This window comes from Panthera tigris, chromosome D4 (genome assembly GCF_018350195.1).
Source record: "Panthera tigris isolate Pti1 chromosome D4, P.tigris_Pti1_mat1.1, whole genome shotgun sequence".
NCBI lineage: Eukaryota > Metazoa > Chordata > Mammalia > Carnivora > Felidae > Panthera > Panthera tigris.
Window position 1 is genome coordinate 32,381,409 of NC_056672.1, and position 15,117 is coordinate 32,396,525.

General features: G+C 36.6%; 1 protein-coding gene across 10 annotated transcripts in view; it reads left to right on the plus strand.

Moving 5' to 3' along the window:
• KDM4C (lysine demethylase 4C) overlaps positions 1 to 15,117 on the plus strand; it is a 431,545-nt gene that overhangs the window by 212,948 nt on the left and 203,480 nt on the right. The window contains exon 10 of one of the 10 annotated variants that reach the window (XM_042965108.1): positions 4,681 to 4,707. The exons of the other annotated variants lie outside the window; for them this stretch is intronic. Coding sequence (XP_042821042.1) covers positions 4,681 to 4,692 — 12 coding nt within the window. The 3' untranslated portion in view covers positions 4,693 to 4,707. Of the gene's footprint in view, positions 1 to 4,680; positions 4,708 to 15,117 lie in introns of those variants that run through there. 10 annotated transcript variants of the gene reach the window in all.

The window sequence follows — 15,117 nt, forward strand, 5'->3', positions numbered from 1 at the left end:
GTATGTTATACTCATTTACATTCATTACATTGAGTCTAATTTTACTTTTTTCTAATGTACACTTTCTTTTGAGACCACAAAGAAATGCTGGTCTGTTTGGAGTATGCCAAAGAGGCTGGAATTTGGTTCAGATTTGCGACTGGTAATGAAAACTTTATAAGAGAATGAATGTGTTATAGAAGCAGAATATTCTACTCATCTTTTGGAATTTATTGTGAAGAGTTTCAATATGAATAGATCTCTTTATATTTTTTACAGTTAATTAGCACATTAGATACTTTAAAAAAATGTTTATTTATATATTTTGAGAGACAGAGAGAGTATGAGTAGGGGAGAGGCAGAGAGAGAGAATCCCAAGAAGGCTCCATGCTGCCAGAGTCCGACACTCAACCGACTAAGCCACCCAGGCACCCCAGTGTTAAATACTTTTTTAGAAAAAGTTCTTAGGGACACCTGGGTAGTGCAGTTCATTAAGCATCTGACTTGATTTAGGCTCAGGTCATCATTTCATGGTTAGCGGAATTGAGCCCCGTGTCAGGCTTCATGCTGACAGTGTGAAGCCTGCTTGGGATTCTCTCTCCCTCTCTCTTTCTCCCTTTCTCACTTGCATGTGTATGCACGCGCGCGCGCGCACACACACACACACACACACACACACACACACACACACGCACTCTCTCTCAAAATAAGTAATAAACTTTAAAGGAAGAAAAAAGGGTTTAAATTCCAGTTCGTTAGCATGCAGTGTAATATTAGTTTCAGGTGTACAATATAGTGATTCAACACTTCCATTAAACACCTGGTGCTCATCACAAATGCACTCCTTAATCAGATTTCACCCATCCCCTCACTCACCTCCCCGCTGTTAACCATCAATTTTTTCTTTATAGTTAAGGGTGTGTGTTTTTTTGGTTTTTCTTTCTCCCCCCACTTTGTTCATTTGTTTTCTTAAATTCCACATATGAATTAAATCATATGATATTTGTCTTTCTCTGACTGACTTATTCACTTAGCGTAATACTCTCTAGCTCCATCCATGTCTTTGCAAATGGCATGATTTTGTTCTTTTTGATGGCTTTTTGATATATATATATATGATACACACACACACACACACACACACACACACACACACACACACACACACTACCTGTTCTTTATCCATTCATCCATGGACTATTGGGGCTGTTTCCATAATTTGGCTATTGTAGATGCTTCTGCTATAAACTCAAAATGGATTAAATACCTAAATGTGAGACCTGAAACCATAAAAATTCTAGAAGGGAGCACAGGTAGAGATTTCTCTGATATCAGCTGTAACATCTTTCTATATATGTCTCCTGAGGCAAGGGAAACAAAAGCAAAAATCAACTATTGGGACCTCATTAAGATAAAAACTTCTGCACAGCAAAAGAAACAATCAGCAATACTAGAAGGAAACATACAGAATGGGAGAAGATATTTGCAAATGACATATCTGATAAAGGGTTAGTATTAAAAATATATAAAGAGCTCAAATTCAATACCCAAAAAACAAATAGTCCAGTTAAGAAATGGGCAGAAGACATGAATAGATACTTTTCCAAAGAAGACATATACATGGCCAATAAACACATGAAAAGATGCTCAACATCACTGATCATCAGGGAAATGCACATTAAAAACTGCAATGAGCTATCACCCCACACTTGTCAGAATGACTAAAATCAACAATACAAGAAACAACAGGTGATGGCATGGATGTGGAGAAGGGGGAACCCTCTTGCATTCTTGGTGGGAATGCAAACTGGGGTGCAGCCACTGTGGGAACAGTATGGAGGTTCCTCAAAAAGTTAGAAATACAACTTCCCTTCAATCCAGCAATGTCAGTACTTGGTATTTACCAAAAGAATACAAAAATACTAATTCAAAGGGAAGTGTGCACCCTGAAGTTTGTAGCATATTAAATACTTCCATGCATTGTTTGTATCTGGTGAACATGTAAAGAGCAAAAGCTCCTTCAGCAATTTTTGTAGAATCTTAATAGGTTCTATACTTCTACAAATAGAACAATAGCCTTTCAATAAATGCTGGCTTCACTAACTGCATAATGCATCTGTTTCCTAAAATTGTCTTTGTTTAACATTTGTTTGTTTAATGTTTCTTAACAACTTTTTAGATGAGGGCACATTTCCGTTAAAATAATTGATTAAATTTCATAAAAATATGTAGCTTCTCCATTGGAATATATTGCTGGAAGTAATTGATCAGAAATTTTAACCTGTAAATCTGAGTTCATTTTGTGAAATATCATTCGTCATTCATAGTCAGCAATAACTAGGTGTAAATGTAGCAGAGAACATATTGGGAATCATATTAACACAGTTAACTGGTAACACAGTTAATGAGTTAACTGATAACACAGTTAATGAGTTAACTGTGTGGTAATTTCCCAAAGAGCTAGGCCTTTTTCTTCTGTAAGTTTGGGATGATGCAGGAAAGTTATTCCATTTATATTGAGTGGGTGGATGTTTAAGTAGATGTGAGCTAAAGATGGAGATTCAGGAGTATTAGTGGATTGCTAATAACGTAACTTGTTTTAATGCTAACAAATTTTCCAGCAGGTTATTATTTACATGTGTAAAGAAAGAAGAGTGTTTAGGGTTTGGTTATAACTGAGTTAAAAATGGATAAAGGATTTAAGAATAGGAAGGGATGAAAGAGTTGCAAACCTGGTAGATTGTAGATCAGCTGGTCAAAAACAGGGTAAAGAAGGACTTATTACAGCCTTGCCAATTTAATACCCACATTCTGTAGTTAAGATTTCTGTTGGTGCTCTACCCCTGGAATTGTCTAAACATATTTTTCAATGAAGTATCTGAATTTACTGAGCATTAAATTATCTGTTACAATAAAAGGTAGTTTAATAATTAGAATAAAATTACATTTCAGATCTAGTTATTGATTTGGGCCTTAATTACTTATCACTATCAGTCACATTTTTGGTTAAGTAAGAGGTTGCTATGCTTAATGCTGAGCAATGTCTTTGTTGCTTAATGTAGGAATAAAGAATAATTTTGCCTAATTATGTTAATGATACATTCTTCTTAATTCTTACTGTCATAGCTAAAAAACATGGGTTGTTAGAAAACAATGAAATGGAAAATACCTCTGTTCTCTTTGTTCTTTATGAAATACTCTTTCAAGGGATAGCTTGTAACATGCAAACTTTTGGGCTCTCTAAAAGCGAATAACAGTGATTCCATTGAACATGTGGCATTTCTACATTTTATGTACACTCCCGTATTTTCATACCTTATATACTTGGAGATGTAAGACGTTTTTGCTGTCTGTTGGATAGGAAGTGGAGGTTACTGAATTTCTGATCTGAAATGGAAATTTTGTTGTGCCTTGGAGATAATTAACTGATAACCTTCAAGAATAATAATTTATTTTGGGGAGGGCTAGATTTTGGTATAAAAAATAAGGTGTTAAAAACTAGCTTTTCGGGCTAGTATCCAAAATCTATAAAGAGCTCACCAAACTCCACACCCGAAAAACAAATAACCCAGTGAAGAAATGGGCAGAAAACATGAATAGACACTTCTCTAAAGAAGACATCCGGATGGCCAACAGGCACATGAAAAGATGTTCAACGTCGCTCCTTATCAGGGAAATACAAATCAAAACCACACTCAGATATCACCTCACGCCAGTCAGAGTGGCCAAAATGAAGAAATCAGGAGACTATAGATGCTGGAGAGGATGTGGAGAAACGGGAACCCTCTTGCACTGTTGGTGGGAATGCAAACTGGTGCAGCCACTCTGGAAAACAGTGTGGAGGTTCCTCAGAAAATTAAAAATAGACCTACCCTATGACCCAGCAATAGCACTGCTAGGAATTTACCCCAGGGATACAGGAGTACTGATGCATAGGGGCACTTATACCCCAATGTTTATAGCAGCACTCTCAACAATAGCCAAATTATGGAAAGAACCTAAATGTCCATCAACTGATGAATGGATAAAGAAATTGTGGTTTATATACACAATGGAGTACTACATGGCAATGAGAAAGAACGAAATATGGCCCTTTGTAGCAATGTGGATGGAACTGGAGAGTGTGATGCTAAGTGAAATAAGCCATACAGAGAAAGACAGATACCATATGGTTTCACTCTTATGTGGATCCTGAGAAACTTAACAGAAACCCATGGGGGAGGGGAAGGGAAAAAAAAAAAGAGGTTAGAGTGGGAGAGAGCCAAAGCATAAGAGACTCTTAAAAAACAGAACAAACTGAGGGTTGATGGGGGGTGGGAGGGAGGGGAGGGTGGGTGATGGGTATTGAGGAGGGCACCTTTTGGGATGAGCACTGGGTGTTGTATGGAAACCAATTTGACAATAAATTTCATATATTGAAAAAAAAACTAGCTTTTCCAATTACTGATCTGAATTTCTGAAGGAAATATAAATTAATATATTTGCTTGTGTTTTTAAAATGAATCATTTTTGTTATTTTGATTATTTTAGTCCAAAATGCTTCATTTTTTTATTTAGCTTTCTGACTCTGTGCTTGTGCCTTCAACACTTTCACAACCATTTTATGCTCATCAATAAGGAAAGCATGCTTGATCCTGTCATGAACACACTTAGCACACATGGAGCCACCATATGCCCTGCTGATGTGTTTTTTCGTTCTAGACAACCTCGTAAGACTTAGGTCTCACAGCACGAACTCCTCGAAGTCAGCCTGGGTACACACCACATATGGATTTTGGTACTTTTGCAACCTTCTTGGTATAAAGGTAAATGATTCTATACCAGGGGGTTTGGCACAGCCTAGTTTTGTTAGAGGCTGTAGTGTAGGACAGCCTACAATGGTATGTCAAATTCTGGACCATTTTGAATGCCTGTAGATGCCATCCCTGGAAGAGGAAAAAAGGACTGAGTCATTTTTATTGTGTGCAGTTTTGTTTTGTTTTGTTTTGTTTTTTTAAAGTAGGCTCCATGCTAAGTGCAAAGCCCAACGCAGGGCCTGAACTAACGACCCTGAGGTTAAGACCTGAGCCAAGTTCAAGAGTCAGATACTCAACCAACTGAACCACACAGGCACCCCTATTATTAACTTGAATTTGTAATGGATCTGAGAAAGGACATCATATTACATTTATGTAATATTCTTACTATTTTTTTTTAATTTAAATCCAAGTTAGTTAACATATAGTATAATAGTAATTTCAGGAATAGAATTTAGTGATTCATCACTTACTATAACACACAGTGCTCATCTCAACAAGTGTCCTCCTTAATGCCCTTCACCCCTTTAGCCCTTTCCCCCACCCAACACCTTACCAGCAACCTTCAGTTTGTTCTCTGTATTTACAAGTCATTTATGGTTTGTTTTCCTCTCCATTTTTATCTTAGTTTTTCTTCCCTTCCTTTATGTTCACGTTTTGTATCTTAAATTCCACATGAGTGATCATATTATATATATCTTCCCCTGATTGACTTACTTCGCTTAGAATAATACACTCTAGTTCCATCCACAATGTGGCAGATGGCCAAGATTTCATTCTTTTTGATTGCTGAGTAATATTCCATTGTACTCCACATCTTTTTCCATTTATCAGTCAATGAACATTTGGGCTCTTTCCATACTTTGGCTATTGTTGATAGTGCTGCTATAAACATTGCGGTGCATGTGCCCTTTTGAATCAGCCCTCCTAAATCCTTTAGATAAATACCTATTAGTGCAGTTACTGGATCACTGGGTAGTTCTATTTTTAATTTTTTGAGGAACCTCCATACTGTTTTCTAGAGTGGTTGCACCAGTTTGCATTCCCACCAACAGTGTAAAAGGGTTCCTCTTAACTCTGCATCCTTGCCAACATCTGTTGTTGCCTGAGTTGTTAATTGTAGCCATTCTGGAAGGTGTGAGTAGTATCTCATTGTGGTTTTGATTTGTTTTTTCCTGATGATGAGTGATGTTGAGCATTTTTTCATGTGTCAGTTGGCCATCTGGATGTCTTCTTTGGAGAAGTGTCTATTCATGTCTTTTGCCCATTTCTTCACTGGATTATTTGTTTTTTGGGTGCTGAGTTTGATAGGTTCTTTATGGATTTTGGATACTAACCCTTTATCTGATATGTCATTTGCAAATATCTTCTCTCATTCTGTCAGTTGCCTTTTAGTTCTGCTGATTGTTTAATTTGCTGTACAGAAGCTTTTTATCTTGATGAGGTCCCAATAGTTTATTTTTGCGTTTTTTCCCTTTACTTCTGGAGACATGTCAAGTAAAAAGTTTCTGTGGCTGAGGTCAAAGAGGTTGTTGCCTGTTTTCTTCTCTAGGATTTTGATGGTTTCCTGTCTTATGTTTATGTCTTTCATCCACTTTGAGTTTATTGTGTATGGTTTAAGAAAGTGGTCCAGGTTCATTCTTCTGCATGTCGCTGTCCAGTTTTCCCAACACCATTTTCTGAAGAGACTTTTTCCATTGGATATTATTTCCTGCTTTGTCAAAGATTAGTTGGCCATACGTTTGTGGGTTGATTTCTAGGTTATCTATTCTGTTCCATTGACCTATGTGTCTGTTCTTGTGCCAGTACCATACTGTGTTGATGATTATAGCTTTGTAATACAGCTTGAAATCTGGAATTATGATACCTCCAGCTTTGGTTTTCCTTTTCAGAATTGCTTTGGCTATTTGGGGTCTTTTCAGTTCCATACAAATTTTAGAATTGTTTGTTCTAGCTCTGTGAAGAAGCTGGTGTTATCTTGATAGGTATTGCATTGAATATGTAGATTGCTTTGGGTAGTATCGACATTTTAAGGATATTTGTTCTTCTAATCCATGAGTATGGAATGTTTTTCCACTTTTTGTGTCTTCAATTTCTTTCACAAACTTTGTATAGTTTTCATTGTAAAGCTTTTTCCTCTCTTTGGTTAGGCTTATTCCTAAATATTTTATGGTTTTTTGTACAACTGTGAATGGGATTAATTCCTTGATTTCTCTTTCTGCTGTTACTTTATTGGTGTACAGAAATGCAACAGATTTCTGTACATTGCTTTTATATCCTGTGACTTTGCTGAATTTATGTATTAGTTCTAGCAGTTTTTTGGTGGATTCTTTTGGGTTTTCCACACAGAGTATCATGTCATCTGTGAAGAGTGAAGTTTGACTTACTCCTTGCCAATTTGGATGCTTTTTATTTCTTTTTCTTGTCTGATTGCTGAGGCTAGGACTTCCAACAGTATGTTGAATAGCAGTGGTGAGAGTGGACATCCTTGTTGTGTTTCTGACCTTAGGAGGAAATCTCAGTTTTTCCCCATTGAGAATGGTATTAGTGGTGGGTCTTTCGTATATGGCCTTTGTGATCTTGAGGTGAGTTCCTTCTATCCCTATTTTCTTGAGGGTTTTCTATCAACAAACGATGTTGTATTTTGTCAAATGCTTTCTCTGCATCTATTGAGAGGATCATATGGTTCTTGTCCTTTTTTTATTGATGTGATGAATCACATTGATTGTTTTGTGGATATTGAACCTGCCCTGCATCCCAGGTATAAATCCCACTTAGTCATGGTGAATAATTTTTTAAATATATTGCTGGATCCGGTTGGGAAATGTTGAGGATTTTTGCATCCATGTTCATCATGGAAATTGGTCTATAATTCTCCTTTTTAGTGGGGTCTTTGTCTGGTTTTGGAATCAGGGTAATGCTGGCTTCATAGAAAGAGTTTGGAAGTTTTCCTTCCATTTCTATTTTTTGGAACACCTTCAAGAGAATAGGTATTAACTCTTCCTTAAATGTTTGATAGAATTCCCCTGGAAAGCCATCTGACCCTGGACTCTTGTTTTTGGGAGATTACTAATTCGATTTCTTTACTGGTTATGGGTCCATTCAAATTTTCTATTTCTTCCTATTTCAGTTTAGGTAGTGTACATGTTTCTAGGAAGTTGTCCATTTCTTCCAGATTGCCCATTTTATCGGCCTATAATTCCTCATAATATTCTCTTATTCTTGTTTTTATTTCTGCTGTGTTGTGATCACTCCTTTTTCATTTGTGATTTTATTTATTTGGGTCCTTTCCTTTTTTTTATATATAAAACTGACTAGTGGTTAATCAATTTTGTTAATTCTTTCAAAGAACCAGCTCCTTGTTTCATTGATCTGTTCTACTGTTTTTTTGGTTTCGATTGCATTGATTTCTGCTCTGATCTTTATTATTTCCTGTCTTCTGATGGTTTGGGGTTTTATTTGCTGTTCTTTTTCCAGCTCTTTAAGGTGCAAGTTTAGGTTGTGTATCTGAGATCTTTCTTCCCTCTTTAGGAAGACCTAGATTGCTATATACTTTCCTCTTATGACTACCTTTGCTGCATCCCAGAGGTTTTTGGCTGTGATGTTATCATTTTCATTGGCTTCCATGTACTTTTTAATTTCCTCTTTAACTTCTTGGTTAGCACATTCATTTTTAGTAGGACTTTCTTTAGTTTCCAATATTTGTTGCCTTTTCAAATTTTTTCTTATGGTTGATTTCGAGTTTCATAGCGTTGTGCTATGAAAATATGCATGGTATGATCTCGATCATTTTGTACTTGTTAAGGGCTGATTTGGGTCCCAGTATGTGGTCTGTTCTGGAGAATGTTCCATATGCACTGGAGAAGAATGTATATTCCACTGCTTTAGGATGAAATGTTCTGAATATATCTGTTAAGTCCATCTGGTCCAGTGTGTCATTCAAATCCATTGTTTCTTAGTTGATTTTCTGATTAGATGATCTGTCCATTGTTATAAGTGGGGTGTTGAAGTCCCCTACTATTATGGTATTATTATCAATGAGTTTGAGTTTCTTTATGTTTTTGGTTAACTGATGTATATATTTTGATGCTATCACATTTGGAACATAAATGTTTACAATTGTTAGGTCTTCTTGGTGGATGCACCCCTTAATTGCGATATAATGCCCTTCTTCATCTCTTGTTAGAATCTTTATTTTAAAGTCTAGATTGTCTGATATAAGTATGGACACTCAGGTTTTCTTTTGTAGACAGTATGATAGATGGTTCTTCATTCCCTTACTTTCAATCTGAAGTTGTCTTTAGGTCTAAAGTGGGTCTCTTGTAAACAGCATATAGATGGATCTTGTTTCCTTATCCATTATGTTACCCTTTGTCTTTTGATTGGAGCATTTAGTCCATTGACATTTAGAGTGAGTACTGAGAGATATTAATTTATTGCCATTTTATTGCTTGTAGAGTTGGAGTTTCTGGTGGTGACCTCTGGTCCTTTCTAGTCTTTGTTGCTTCTTGCAGGGTGGTTTAGTGGTCATGAACTCCTTTAATGTTTGTTTGTCTGGGGAACTTTTAATCTCTCTTTCTATTTGAATGACAGCTTTGCTGGATAAACAATTCTTGGCTGCATATTTTTCTGATTCAGCACATTGACTATATCCTGTCACTCCTTTCTGGCCTGCCAAGTTTCTGTGGATAGGTCTGCTGCAACTGATCTTTCCTTGTAAGTTAAGGACTTTTTTCCCTTGCTGGTTTCATGATTCTTTCCTTGCCTGAATATTTTGTGAATTTGACCATGATATGTCTTGTTGATGGTTGGTTTTTGTTGAATCTAATGGGAGTCCTTTGTGCTTCCTGGATTTTGATGTTTGTGTCTTTCCCTAGGTTAGGAAAGTTTTCTGCTATGATTTGCTCACATAACCCTTCTACCCCTTTTTCTCTCTCTTCATCTTCTGGGACTCCTATGATTCTGATGTTGTTCCTTTTTAATGAGTCACCAATTTCTCTAATTCTTAAATCGCGTTCTTTTGCCATAGTCTCCCTCTTTTTTTTTCTGCTTCATTATTCTCCATAAGTTTGTCCTCTATATCGCTGATTCTCTGCTCTGCCTCACCATCCTTGCTGCTGTGTCATCCATTTGAGATTGAAGCTCAGTTATAGCATTTTTTACTTCATCCTGACTAGTTTTTATTTCTTTTATCTGCGTAGAAAGGGACCCTAATCTATTTTTGACTCCAGTTAGTATTCTTATTATCGTGATTCTAAATTCTGGTTCAGACAGCTTGCTTGTATCTGTGTTGGTTATGTCCCTGGCTGTCATTTTTTCCTGCTCTTTCTTTTGAGGTGAATTCCTTCATTTCGTCATTTTGAAGGGAGAAAATGAATTAACAAGGTAAAAAAAAATAAAATTAAAATAATTAAAATAAACAAATTAAAAATTAAAAACAACACAGATACACACAAAAATTAAATAAATGATGCTTGATCCTAGGTGTGTTTTGATCTGGGTGTTGAAAGGGTCTTGATATATTAGAGAAAAAATGGGAAAGAAAAAAAAGGAAATTGTTTGAAAATTTGAAAAAATGAATACACTGAAATAAAATAAAATGAAATAATGTAAATAATAGAGTTTGAAAAAATTTACACAAAAGTAAAAAATATAGTAGAAAAAAATTAAAGAAAAATATTTTTAATAAAAATTGAAAATAAAAATCAATTTTTTGTCTTTCTATATTCACAAAAAAAAAAGAAATAAAAAAGACAGGAAAAGAAATTGAATAGATGGACCAGCGAATGGACTGAAATATGATTGAAATTAGTTCATTTTCCCCTGGAAGTCAAACTATGAAGCAATTTATAGCACTAACCACTAAGCAGGTAGAGAGATTTGTGTTCCTGAAGAGTAAGGTTGGCCCAGTTGTGTGGGGCTTAGTGTAATGGCTCCATTCTCCACTAGATGGCGCTGTTTACCTTACTGGGGTGGATTGTTGTGGTGCTTTAAGTGTGTATGCACATGCGCAAGAGTGGTGAAAATGACGTCACCCAGCTACCCAGTCTCTAGTTTCGGAACTCTCTTCTCCCCGATCAGCAATTGTGTACCTATCCTTTGTCTTCAGCTTCCATCCACTCCCCGGTGTTAACTGCCCGTGACCAAGCCCCAGGCAGCACCTCCTTCCTGAGTTTTATCTCAGATGCAGCTGTTTTTCCTGACCCCTTATTTCTGAGGAACTGTGGGTTTAACCCGTTATGTCCCTCTTCGGGAGGGTCTCACTGAGCAATGGTTGGGTGCAGCTGGCACATTTGTGGGACTGTGCTACTGCTGATGCCCAAAGACTGCGGCTGGGTGCCAGCCCACCCCAGAAAAAGTTCATGAAATCATGTAGCAGCAGTGTTTCAGGAATTATGGAAAATCACAACACACATCTGATTCCAGGTTTCACCCCCCAACAATCTTGTTTTGGCACCAGCGAATGTGGTTGTTCTCTCAGGTCCATGGGGCCCTTTGTCTGGGGAGGGGGCACACAACCTCTACCAGATTTCTCCCAACAGGGGAACCACCTCTTCCCATGTGGCCTGAAGACCCCTGGACTTCACTCTGTTCCTGTGGATTCACTCTTCTCACCAGAGCACTGTCATGTATCAAGCTGCAGAGATTCAGACTCTGTGCCTCCTCTGTTTATAGAGTCTTAGTGGAATTTAAACCCTCTCCTTTCTCCCTTCTCCCTTTTTAGTTCAGTCCCTGTGGCTGTCTCCACTTTTCCACTTTCTCTCCAGCCGTTTTTTTTGGGGGGTGCTTTTCCCATATTCTCCCTCCCCCCATCTCTGTCCTCTCTCTGCAAGCAAAAACAGTTCCCTGTCCTCTACAACTCTCTCCCCCAGTTCACCTCTCTGTGCAGTGTACCTGCTGAGTTCTGTGGTTCAGGTTGTGCAGATTGTTGTGTTAATCCTGAAATCAGTTTTCTAGGTGTGCAGGATGGTTTAGTGTTGATCTGGCTGTATTTTATGGATGTGAAACACACACAAAAAAAACTTCCTTGCTGTTCCTCCATCTTGGCTCCTCCCCCTGTGAATAATTCTTTAAATGTATTGTTGGATCTGGTTGGCTAGTATCTTGTTGAGAATTTTTGCATCCATGTTCATCAGGGAAATTGGTCTGTAGTTCTCGTTTTTAGTGGGGTCTTTGTTTGGCTTTGGAATCAAGTAATGCTGGCCTCGTAGAATGAGTTTGGAAGTTTTCTTTTCATTTTTATTTTCTGAAACAGCGTGAAAAGAATAGCTGTTAGCTCTTCTTTAAATGTTTTGTAGTATTCCCCTGGAAAATCATCTGGCCCTGGACTCTTGTTTGTTGGAAGATTTTTCGTTGCTGATTCCATTTCTTTACTGGTTATGGGTCTGTTCAAATTTTCTATTTCTTCCTGTTTCAGTTTTGGTAGTGTATATGTTTCTAGGAATTTTTCCATGTCTTCCAGATTGCCCAATTTGTTGGTGTATGATTGCTCATAATATTCTCTTATTATTGTTTATATCTCTGTGTTGTTGGTTGTGATGTCTTCTCTTTCATTCATAATTTTATTTATTTGTGTCCTTCCTTTTACTTTTGGATTAGTCTGGCTGGGGGTGTATCAATTTTGTTAATTCTTCCAAAGAACCAGCTCCTGGTTTCATTGATATGGTGTATTTTTTTTGTTTTTGTTTTTTATTTCAATACCATTGATTTTTGCTCTAGTCTTTATCAATTCCCTTCTTCTGCTGATTTTTGGCTTTATTTGCTGTTCTTTTTCTAGCTCTTTTAGGTGTAAGGTTAGTTTGTATATTTGAGACCTTTCTTCCTTCTTTAGGAAGGCCTGGATTGCTATATACTTCCTTCTTATTATTATGACCACCTTTGCTGCCTCCCAGAGCTTTTGGGATGCCATATATTCATTTTCATTGGCTTCCATGTACTTTTTAATTTCCTCTTTAATTTCTTGTTTAACCCATTCGTTCCTTAGTAGGATGTTCTTTAATCTCCAAGTATTCATTGTCTTTCCAATTTTTTTCGTGTGGTTTATTTTGAGTTTCATAGCATTGTGGTTTGAAAATATGCAAGGTATGATCTCGATCTTTTTGTTCTTGTTGAGGGCTGATTTGTGATCCAGTATGTGATCTGTTCTGGAGAATGTTCCATGTATACTTGAAAAGAATGTGTATTCTGCTGCTTTTCAATGAAATGTTCTGAATAGATCTGTTAAGTCCATCTGGTCCACTGTGTCATTTGGAGCCATTTTTTTTCTTATTGATTTTCTGCTTAGATAATCTGTCCATTGCTTTTAGTGGATGTTGAAGTCCCCTCCTATTATCGTATTGTTATCAATGAGTTTCTTCATGTTTGTGATTAATCTGTATATGTATTTGGGTGCCTTCATGTTGGGGGCATAAATATTTGCAATTATTGATCTTCCTGGTGGAAAGACCCCTTAGTTATGATATAATGCCCTTCTTCATGTCTTGTTACAGTCTTTATTTTAAAATCTAGATTGTCTGGTATAAGTATGGCTACACCAGCTTTCTTTTGACGACCATTAACATGATAAATTGTTCTCTCTCCCCTTTCTTTTTCTTTCTTTCTTTCTTTCTTTCTTTCTTTCTTTCTTTCTTTCTTTCTTTCTTTCTTAATGTTTATTTTTGGGAGAGACAGAGCATGAGCACAGAAGGGGGGGAGAGAGAGAGAGAGAGAGAGAGAGAGAGAGAGAGAGAGAGAATTCAAAGCAGGCTCCAAGCTCTGAGCTGTCAGCTCAAAGCCTGATGTGGGGCTTGAACTCACAGTTGTGAGATCATGACCTGGGCTGAAGTCAGATGGCTAACCAACTGAGCCACCCAGGTGTCCCTCTATCCCCTTACTTTCAATCTGCATGTGTCTTTAGGTCTAAAGTGAGTCTTGTAAGCAACATATAGATTGGTTTTGCATTTTTATATATTCTGATACCCTGTGTCTTTTGATTGGAACATTTTGTCTGTTGACATTTAGCGTGAGTACTGAAAGATATGAATTAATGTCATTGTGTTGCCTGTTGAATTGGTGTTTCTGATGTTCTCTGGTCCTTTCTACTCATTGTTGCTTTTGGTGTTTTTTGTTTTGTTTTGTCTTTTCTCCACTCAAAGGGTTCCCCTTCAAATTCCTTGCAGGGCTGGTTAAGTGGTCACAAACTCCATTAGTTTTTATTTGTGAAACTCATTATCTATTCTATTTTAAATGACAGGCTTGTTGGATAAAGAATTCTTGTCTTCATATTTTTCTGATTCAGCAGGTTGAATATATCCTGCCATTCTTTTCTGGCCTGCCAAGTTTCTGTGGATAGGTCTGCTGCGAACCTGATCCATTTTCCCTTACAGGTTAAAGACATTTTTTCCCTTGCTGCTTTCATAATTCTTTCCTTGTCTGTGTATTTTGTGAATTTGACTATGATATGCCTTGCTGATGGTTGGTTTTTGTTGAATCTAATGGGAGTTCTCTGTGCTCCATGAATTTTGATGTCTGTCCTTCCCCAGTTTAGGAAAGTTTTTTGGTATAATTTGCTCACATCAGTCTTTTGCCCCTTTATATCTTCATCTCTTATGATTTGGATGTTACTCCTTTTGAATAAGTCACTGAGTTCTCTAAAAGTATTGTTATCTTTTGCCTTTGTTCCCCCCTCCCCTTTTTTCCTGCTCGTTATTCTCCATAATTTTATCTTTAAATCGCTGATTTACTGTTCTGCTTCATCTTTCTGGCTGTCGTGGCATATATTTCAGATTGCATCTCGATTATAGCATTTTTAACTTCATCCTGACTAGACTTTATTTCTTTATCTCCACAGAAAGGGATTCTATGCTCTTTTCCTTTTCAGCTAGTATTCTTATTATTGTGGTTCTAACTTCTAGTTTAGACATCTTGCTTATATCTGTATTGATTAATCCCCTGGCTGTTATTTTTCCTGTTGTTTCTTGGGGTGAATTCCTTCATTTTGTCATTTTGGAGGAAGAAAAAAATAATAAAGTAAAAAATAAGAATTAAAAACAAAACAAAAAAGCAAATAAAGGAATCTAACTTCTAGGTGTGTTTTGGTCTGCTTGTTGAAAGAAGTTTGATACACTAGAGAAAAAAGGGAAAGAATAGAAAAAAGGTAAAATTTTTTTAAAAAATTCAAAAAATTTTATGTAATAAAATAGAATAAAACGAAATAAGGAAAATGAAATAGAATAAAAAAATTAAAAAATTAAAAAATAAGTAAAAAGTAAAAGTAAATTTTTCTCTTTCTGTATCCAAGAATGAGAAAGAAAAGGAAGAAAGGAAAACAATTTAAGCACAAAAGAAGGAATGAAAAAAAAAA